General features: G+C 39.9%; 1 protein-coding gene across 1 annotated transcript; it reads left to right on the top strand.

Moving 5' to 3' along the window:
• Positions 1–4,303: 4,303 nt before the first annotated feature.
• On the top strand, positions 4,304–7,235 carry LOC147630880 (putative 12-oxophytodienoate reductase 11). Its single transcript, XM_086809264.1, has 5 exons — positions 4,304–4,526; positions 5,189–5,329; positions 5,511–5,641; positions 5,724–5,903; positions 6,389–7,235. The coding sequence occupies exons 1-5, from the start codon at positions 4,420–4,422 to the stop codon at positions 7,003–7,005; spliced, it is 1,176 nt and encodes a 391-aa protein (XP_086665390.1). The 5' UTR covers positions 4,304–4,419; the 3' UTR covers positions 7,006–7,235.
• The last annotated feature ends 1,745 nt before the right edge of the window (positions 7,236–8,980 follow it).

The raw sequence follows: 8,980 nt of genomic DNA, 5'->3' as shown, positions 1-8,980 counted from the left end.
ATTGTCGAAATGTTAGTCGAAAAGGGCGTCGAAAAATGCATGGTAAAATTACTTTTTTTGACTCTTGTTTCGATGCTTATTTCGGCGTGTATTTCGACGCTTTCTATTTCGACGGGTATTTCAACGTTTAGGGGATTTTAAGCTTAGTTCTAAAGCGTCGAAAAAAGCATGGATAATGGCCCCGCCTTTTGTGGTGGTTATATATATCATCTTCACTAGAATGCTAGCAAATGGTATATATGTATGGATCGTTAGGTTGTAATGTTAGTGCTTTCTATTTCTATGATATATGGGTTGTGAGGTAATGTTAGTGGCTGTTACGTTTATGAAGAATATTATAAAGTTTTTAAGTTATATATGAGTTTGATGTATAGGTTACTATAATAATTTAGCATCGAATATAAAGCCTATGTTGGTGGCTTATATGTCTATAAAGGATAGAATTATGTGTTGGCATAAATTTCATATACAATTAAAGGAGTAATGTTTAAACATTATACAAGGTTGATGTGTTAAAGTTACTAACATCTCAAGAGGACTATGTAAAAATGTAAATAAGATATGAAATTTTATAAATAATCACTTGTTTGATAAAGGTTAAACGTTTATACAAGTATAAATATTTGGGCGAGAATCAAGGATGGTAAATAGAAAACACTCCTTAATAATGGATTTATAAAAAACCCCTAAGCTTTCATATAAACAATAGAAAAGTGTCAATAGAGTGTTCATACTGATGAAGTAGCAGAAGAAGAGATTCATGAAAATGTGAGTGTAGAATAGATTCTTGAAAATGTGAGTGCGGAAGAGGGAACTAGAATCCAAAAATCAAGGAGAAGTTGGATAGATTCATGGGGGTTATTTTTAGTGGGCTTATTTTGATAGACAAATTAGAAGAGTGTCTTGCACTGTTTGTCAAAAAGAAAAAAAATAGCAAATTTGAAAATGGGACTAGTGGTTCAATTTCTGTACAACTGAGTGCTATTAAACAACATATGCTGATTCTGGAACACATAAGTTTTCTGCATATGCTTAAGGACATGCTAAAAAAGCCTTAGAAGAAGGTATAAAAAGCAAATGAGGAATGTTGACGAAAACATTGCATGTGTTTTTCAAGTTGCATATTTCTTGATAAAGCATCACATTACTTTTTTGAAGCACCCATACTTGTTAGAATTGCTTCAGTGTTGTAGGGATCCTAGTGTGCTAGAGTAGCTTTACAAACAATGATAAGGTTGTTGTAGTTTTTATTGGTTTTATGAGCAAATTCCATAAAAAAGGAAACAATTTGTCGGCTAAAGTAAAGCCCTGTGTTTGGCATCGATGTGGATGAGTCTAGGGGTATTTTAGATGCAGAGAACTTATTAGTTTATGGTAGCTACATGTATTGTCATGAACCACATGCATCTTTTCTTTGTTTGTTAGAGGTTGAAGATAAAATAGCCAAAGGATTGTATGCTTTCTTCAAACTGCATGAAATAGATGTGCCAAAACTTGTTGGATGGGGAATCCATCATGGTTGGTAAAGATAATGGTCTATATCTCACATCTATCCATTGTGTGGGCACATCGAACCCATTTATGTGCAGAAGATGGAACAAAGCATAGTGATTATGCTCGTAAAATTGATGCAACTTTGAATGATGTTGGGTCATTCTTAAAAAAATTCTCACTCATATTACTAAATTGGTCAAATTGGAAGAAGAATTTGATTGCCCTATATTGCATATGAAGCGTATTCATAAAGTTCGTTAGCTAAGTTGGCATAGGTGATGCATACTAGAATTGAGGTTTTGGAACCTTTGTTGGAAGTCCTCAAGGTTGAGAACTTTGCTTTTTTTGAAAGAGTATGCACATTTGAGTTCATCTATAGTTTTCACTTTCTTTGCGACTTGCTAGAGCATGTTACACACTTGAGTCGTGCTTTTCAAAATGATTTTGTTGATGTCACGATAATTTTTGGTTTGGCAAATGCAGCAATTGGTGCTATGGAACTTGAATTCATGTGAATCCTTTGATTGACATGAATGCATGGCAACATGATAGAAAGGTTTTTTCTTTGATCCCTGAATATGAATCAAAGAATGGTAAACTTGCAACACTTAGAGAATCCATCAAAGATGATCATTTCAGAGGAGGTAAAACTGAGAGGTGTGCCATAGGTTTTGACCTTATAATTGCAACAGGGTTTCAAAAAGAGTATTGCACATTGCTAATGGATTCCTTAAAACAAATATTTATGGGAAATGCGATTTTGGCCAGCTTCAAGATTTTATGTCTATCTTCATTCACAAGTGGGAAGCTTTTGAAAGCATATGGGGTTGATGAAGTGAATTCCTATTGTAGATGAAAAGTTGAATCACGAGCCCGTCTTTCTTGGAAGTCATTGGCAGTGAACCTTCATTTTATTGGCATATACAAGGAGGTGCCTTTGGGATGCTCTTTATATGTCAGCATATTCCTTGATGGTGGCAAGGAATGGCATTCTCCTCCCGACCAGCTGGATACCGAAGTTGTCTATTGCAGCCTAGCCATCTTAGCATATGTTTGGATTTCCTCAAAGCCACCCCGTGACTTGACTGAATGCTCTTGCTTCCATCGCTTTATAAGCATGGGTGATCATAAACGTGATGATGCAGATCTCAAGAAAATTAGCAATCCACGGGTTGGCTAACCTTGAGCCTCTTTCCACATTTAACCACAGTGTTTCTGGTTGATCCAACTATCCTAGTTCTCTTTCTTGTAGTTGGGGTCTCCCACTAAAGGGCATATATGGTAAACCTATAGATCAGGTTGAGCCACCATTGCATAAGCCTCTGCTTGTATTGGAGTGGTGGGATCAAAAGGAGTTACCTGTAAGAGGGCTTGGTACTTTGATTGGTTGAGTTTTATGCACAGCCAAAAGACAAAAGGAGTTACCTGCAAGAGGGCTTGGTACTTTGATTGGTTGAGTTTTATGCACAGCCAAAAGACATAGTCACTAGAGAAATGTGTGTAAACCTTGTGGATGAGAAATGAATAAAAAAAGAATTTCAAGTGTTTAAACTGTAAGCAGCTTTGGATTGGAAAAAGCTCCCTTTGCGTGAAACTTGGACTGCATAGGTTGGAATACTTTGCTTAAGGAAAAATATCCAAACTTGTTGTGTTTGAGTCCAATTGCCATGATCCAGTGTTCTAGTATGGCGATTTGTGAAAGGGGTTTTCTACAGAAAATAACATCAAAATGCTTTAAGAACCACACTTGAGATAAGGAGTTTGGAATCATTGTTGCATATATCAATTGAAGGTCTAAATGTGGAAGATTATGATGATGTTGAAGCTATAGAGGCATGGAAAAAAGCTTCTAAAACATCAAGGCGTATTATTGGAGCAAGATTAATATTGGGTTTTTTTAACAAAATTTGTATATTCTTAGTTTTTCTTATGCACAGGATATCGCTTTTTTTTTTACCATGAAGTTTGGGGGAAAATAAAATCCTTTTTGATCGTCGATTATTGAATAGGGTAATGCAAAATGATCTTATAATCTTATAATAACCTATAATATAATGCATTATTTTTTTAATCTTTGTGTAGGTACTGAAGAGTCAATTAATGGAGTATTACAATACGTTCCACATAGTATCAATCCTTCATTTAAACCTTCCCAAATTTTCATATCGTATGGAGATTGCTACTTTATTTTGCCTATCGCAAGCTATCGTGCAAGAATATATGTTTTTGCTTATGTATTGTAGTTTAAGCACTCTAACAAGCCTTACGTTAAAGAATGCCACTTTTTTGTTGTCTTTTGATCCCAAATGTCTTTGTATGAGTGAGAAGTTTTGATATTAATAGATAACTTTTTGGTTATTTATATTTGTCATAGATGACAATCTACCTTTTCAGAGGGAAGATCTATGAATATATTCATACAAAGTTTTTGAATGTTTACTTTTTGAAATGCAAAGGGAATGTTAGATTCTAAAATAACTTTAGAAAATGGTTCATAAGCAAAGTGAAAAAAAAATTTTAAGTGTGAAATTTTGAAAAAAAAAATTATTCATCTAATTGAAAAACCTTAGCATAGTTAAAACCTAAGGTTTTGGTATTGGTTGTAAAAAATGTTTTCCGTGAGCATGGTCCAAGCCCTCATGATTGAGACCTATTTTAATAGAAAATACCTTGAAGAATTCAAATTGAACTTTGCTTGTTTGAATTAAAAATAATGTGCCGTGGCTGGTGGGATGTCATGGTGACCTCTTTCCTGCGTGCTTGGAACAATTTGACTACAAGCTCTCTGCGCTTTCCTTTTCCTTTATAATGAGAGGTGCCCTCTTCATGTTCTAGGGTGTACTACCTCTGCTCTTGTTCGCCACCCACTCAAGTCTCAGGAGAGAGGCATCTCTCTCTCTCTCTCTTCCCCGTTTGCTTAGCGAGATGGGATCTGATGGCTACACTAGTCCTGCAGAAGAAAGGCAAGAAGATGGTGGCAGCATCCCCCTCCTCAACCCGTACCGCATGGGACCGTTCCAGCTCTCCCATAGGTCTTGTCCTCCTCTCCGTCAAAGAGTTTACCTCCTGTTTGTACGGCTACTCGTACACATTGTGTGTGTGTGTGAGAGACAGAGAGAGAGAGGGGAGAGAGCAAGCCAGCCAAGCAGCGTCGTCGCCTTTGTCCAAATTTTCGAGAAATTTCCTTTCAAGGGTTTTCAGAGCATTAAAAGAGATCAAATTTTGCTCGATCATGTTTAGGGGGCATAGAACTGAAATGTTAACTGGGGATAGCCCAAGTGTTCTTTCTGCCTCGTCTTGTATCAATAGTCGCGAGGATGTGTGTGTGCGCGCGCAACTAGTGGGGGCCCTCTGAGCCAGTGGGGAGTATCTGTGTATGAATTTTGAGAGCACGTGTGTGTATGTGTGCATATGCATATGCATGTTCATGTGCATTGTGTGTGTGAGAGACACATCCCCCCCTTTCTTATGTCTTTTTAAGCCAGGTTCTGTGTGTGTGCGTGGGCGCGCGTGCGAGTAGGCGCTCATGAAAGGCATGCATATTGCAAAGCCTTCACTATTTTTGGGCTTTTGATGCAACTTATGTTAAGTTCTGCTTCTGAATATGAGCATGGTTTGTGTGTGTGTGTGTGTGCGTGTGTTTTTTTTTTGGGTAACAATAGCTCACATTTCTTGTTGTTTGACAAAAATCAAGAGTGGTGCTTGCCCCACTCACACGGTGCAGGTCGTATGGCCACGTCCCACAACCCCATGCCGCCCTTTACTACTCACAGCGTGCAACCCCTGGAGGATTTCTCATCACAGAGGCCACGGGTGTCTCCGACACAGCACAAGGGTATGCTGCTAATTTTTCTCTCAAACAAGTGTAATGATTTGTATCTTCTCTCTAAGTCAGTATACGAAGTGAAGTAAGGTTTGGTTTTTAGCCCTTGAGTAAGCTCATCGATGACTTGTTAATGTTAATATGGTCTGTATACCTGTTGTTATTAAAAATCACAAGGTTTGTGTTGGAGTAGATATCCGCATGCCCCCGGAGTGTGGACGCAGGAGCAAGTAGAGGCGTGGAAGCCTATTGTGCAAGCTGTTCATGATAAGGGAGCCTTCTTCTTCCTTCAAATTTGGCATGTTGGCCGGGTCTCCAACACAGGTAAATACTTCTTATGCATTAGCGAGGAGCGCCTTTACTGGTTTGCAGTCCTGATCGAAATGTTCTTTATGGATTTATGCAGCTTACCAACCTGGTGGTCAGCCCCCCATCTCGTGTACAAATAAGAAGGTAATCGGGAAAGGCATGATGCCCTCGGGCAAGGAGATGGGTGAATATTCCGAACCCCGGGCCCTAAAAACTGAAGAGATTCCGCTTGTTGTAAACGATTTTCGGCTAGCGGCAAGGAATGCCATTGCTGCAGGTATGTGATTTATCCTCTTGCTGCTTTTCGATACTATCTTTTGTTTAGCTCTAATCAAGAAATGGCTAGGCACGATGAAGGCTCTGCAATGCTAGTGCCCCCAAGTAGCTACGCCTTGGGAGGAGGATATTAGACAGCTTTGGCCCTTCAGTAGCAATGTTCTTCCTAGTGCGCTATCCAACCTTCTGGATGAGTCAAATCTTGGCATGTTGTTTGGGGTCTGTGTGAGTGGCCTTGAGGAGCTCCATGGCCTTGGAAGAGGCTCCTTAGCAGCTTTAATGCTATGCTGAAAGGGTCAATGTTGCAAGCGGGCCGCCGCTTTGGGTTCAAATTTTGGCATCTGTGTGTGGGGGAGAGAGAGAGAGAGAGAGAGAGAGAGAGAGCTCTTGCAGAGCTCCATTGCCTCAAATAATTAGTGTCCATAAAATTTCATTGTTCGTTCGCTGGTTACAAATATTGAATCGGTGGTTTTCATTGCTGAACAGGTTTTGATGGTGTAGAAATCCATGGGGCTCATGGCTACCTACCGGATCAATTTATGAAAGATAGTGTGAATGATCGGACAGATCAGTATGGTGGCTCTCTGGAGAATAGGTGTAGATTCCCGCTTGAAATCGTCGAAGCTGTCACGGCAGAGATTGGACCTCAGCGAGTTGGCATTCGTTTGTCGCCCTTTGGGACCCATTCGGATTCAGCTGATTCAAACCCAGAAGCATTGGGTGTTTACATGGCCAATGCTTTGAATAAGTACAACATTTTATATGCACATTATATAGAGCCGAGAGTGAAAGCAAGTTTCGTGGAAGTGGATACACATAACACGCTTGCATCTGCACGGAGGGCCTTCAGAGGCACCTTCATAGTTGCTGGAGGACACACTCGTGACAGTGGCATTGAGGTGATTAAATCTGGAGGTGCTGACTTGGTGGTTTTTGGGCGCTTGTTTTTGGCGAACCCTGACTTGCCTAGAAGGTTTGAGGTCAATGCTCCCCTCAACAAATATGTACGCGACACGTTTTACATTCAAGACCCAGTGAAAGGATACACAGACTATCCCTTCCTTGAGGAAGCGGAGGAAACACCCAAGAAATCGCGAAGGTAAAGTTGCTCATGGCGAATTTAAACATTTCATCCATGCTAGAAATGGATGCAATAAATCTATGCATGTGCGTTTGAAGATGGATTTCTCTGTAGGTATACCAAATTGCTGCGTATCTACAGAATCTAATTGTCATCTGAATTCATAATCTGCCTTATGTGGATATCAATGGAACCGAGTTTAGCCCAAGCTATGTTGCTTTGCCCATTTTAACTCAAGCAGATGTTCTAACTTATAGACCTTCATCTCTCTCTCTCTCTCTCTCTCTCTCTCTCGCGCGCGCGCGCACACACACCTTTTTTCTCTCGTAAAAACCAGTCCTCTATTACCAAGAAACAAAATATACATAGGGAGTATGTACTTTAGAGAGAAGCCATCCGAGGAAGAAAGCTAAAAACAGTAAAAGATGATTTCAAATTGTGGGAATCTGTCAATAGCCTCTAGTTGTGGACAGCCATGTAGGGATTGGCAAAGATTGCCACAAAAAAAAGCATAAGCATCTAGAGAAGGTTGTCAAAACATAGCATGGTTCTTAGCCTTCCAAATAATCCAAAGTGCCCAATATCTCATCTAAATGATCAAAGTGTCAAATCTAGCTATGCAAGACCAAAAATCCAAAAGGGTCTTTCTCCTTTGAACGAAGGAAAACGTCCTTGGAGGTTGTGAGTCAATGCTTGCAAGAAATTTCTAGATTATGTGCAATGCCAAAGATGATGAGGAACAAACTTTGCATGTCATCCACATCTACAACATCTATCATTGGATATATGTCATTTTGCTAGAAAAGTAAAAATTGAAAGTATTAAGCCAACTTACAACTCCATATCATTTGAAGTCTTTGTTTCCACCATTTAGTATTCTTATGCAAGTTCCATAAAGTATCAGCACGAGATTGAATTCAGGGTGAAGGAAGTAACAATTTGTTGAAAGTGCATTCAATTGAAGAGAGTTGGTATGACCAAGTTGCCAATCATAAAGTTTGTCTTGATCATCCAAGGGTGGGATGGGTTCAAAAAGCCGCAACAATTGTTGGAATTAGGGTTGCAGGAAAGCACACAAAGCTTGGAGAAGAAGAAGCAAGAATGCACACAACACAAAGTGTATTAGATTGTGTTAATGTACAAAAGATAAGTTAGCCCTAGAAAGATGGGTGTATATACAAGCCGGGGGAAAAAACCTCCTAAAGAGAGAAAAAGTATCCCGGCGGTCCTAAGTGTGTTCACACACATCACTGCCTATATATATATAGCAACAAATCTCCCCTGGGAGTGATGGTGTGAATGAGAGCTGGCACTCATATATAGGGGAGTGCCATGCCCAAAGTAGATCAGTCCACAAAGGGGAGCAAGCCCAAAGCTTTGCGGAAAGCTTCGAACTTCTCACAAGGAAGCGCCTTTGTGAAAAGATCGACGAGGTTGTTCTGTGTTGGCACATAGGCCAAGCTGATCTCTCCTGCTGAGAGTCTTTCCCTGACATAGTGATAATGCACCTCAATGTGCTTTGTGCGAGCATGAAAAACTGGGTTTCTCGCAACTGCCAATGCACTCTGACTGTCAGTGAAGATAGAGGTGGCAGACTCCTGTCCAACACCCAAGTCAGCCGTGGAGCTTGCTTTAAACCATATAACGCCTTTTTCAACCTGCACACTTTGTTTTCCTGCCCTCTTTGAACAAAACCACGAGGCTGCGATACATACACCTCCTCATGCAAATCTCCATTCAAGAATGCAGTCTTTATGTCCAACTGATGTACATTCCAACCATTATGAGCTGCCAATGCACAAATGCTATGAATGGTAGTCATACGACAAGTGGGAGCAAAGGTCTCATCAAAATCAATGCTCTTTTCTTGAGCATAACCCTTTGCAACAAGTCTAGCCTTATAGCGATCAACACTGCCATCTGGCTTTCGTTTCAACTTAAAAATCCACTTACATCAAATAGCCTTTTTACCAATAGGCAAATCACATAAAGACCAT

This window comes from Cibotium barometz, chromosome 15 (assembly GCF_041138505.1).
Source record: "Cibotium barometz isolate CiBa-2024 chromosome 15, ASM4113850v1, whole genome shotgun sequence".
In the NCBI taxonomy this organism is placed as follows: domain Eukaryota; kingdom Viridiplantae; phylum Streptophyta; class Polypodiopsida; order Cyatheales; family Cibotiaceae; genus Cibotium; species Cibotium barometz.
Note: the sequence above shows the minus strand (reverse complement) of the source record. Positions and strands in the feature narration are given on the sequence as shown.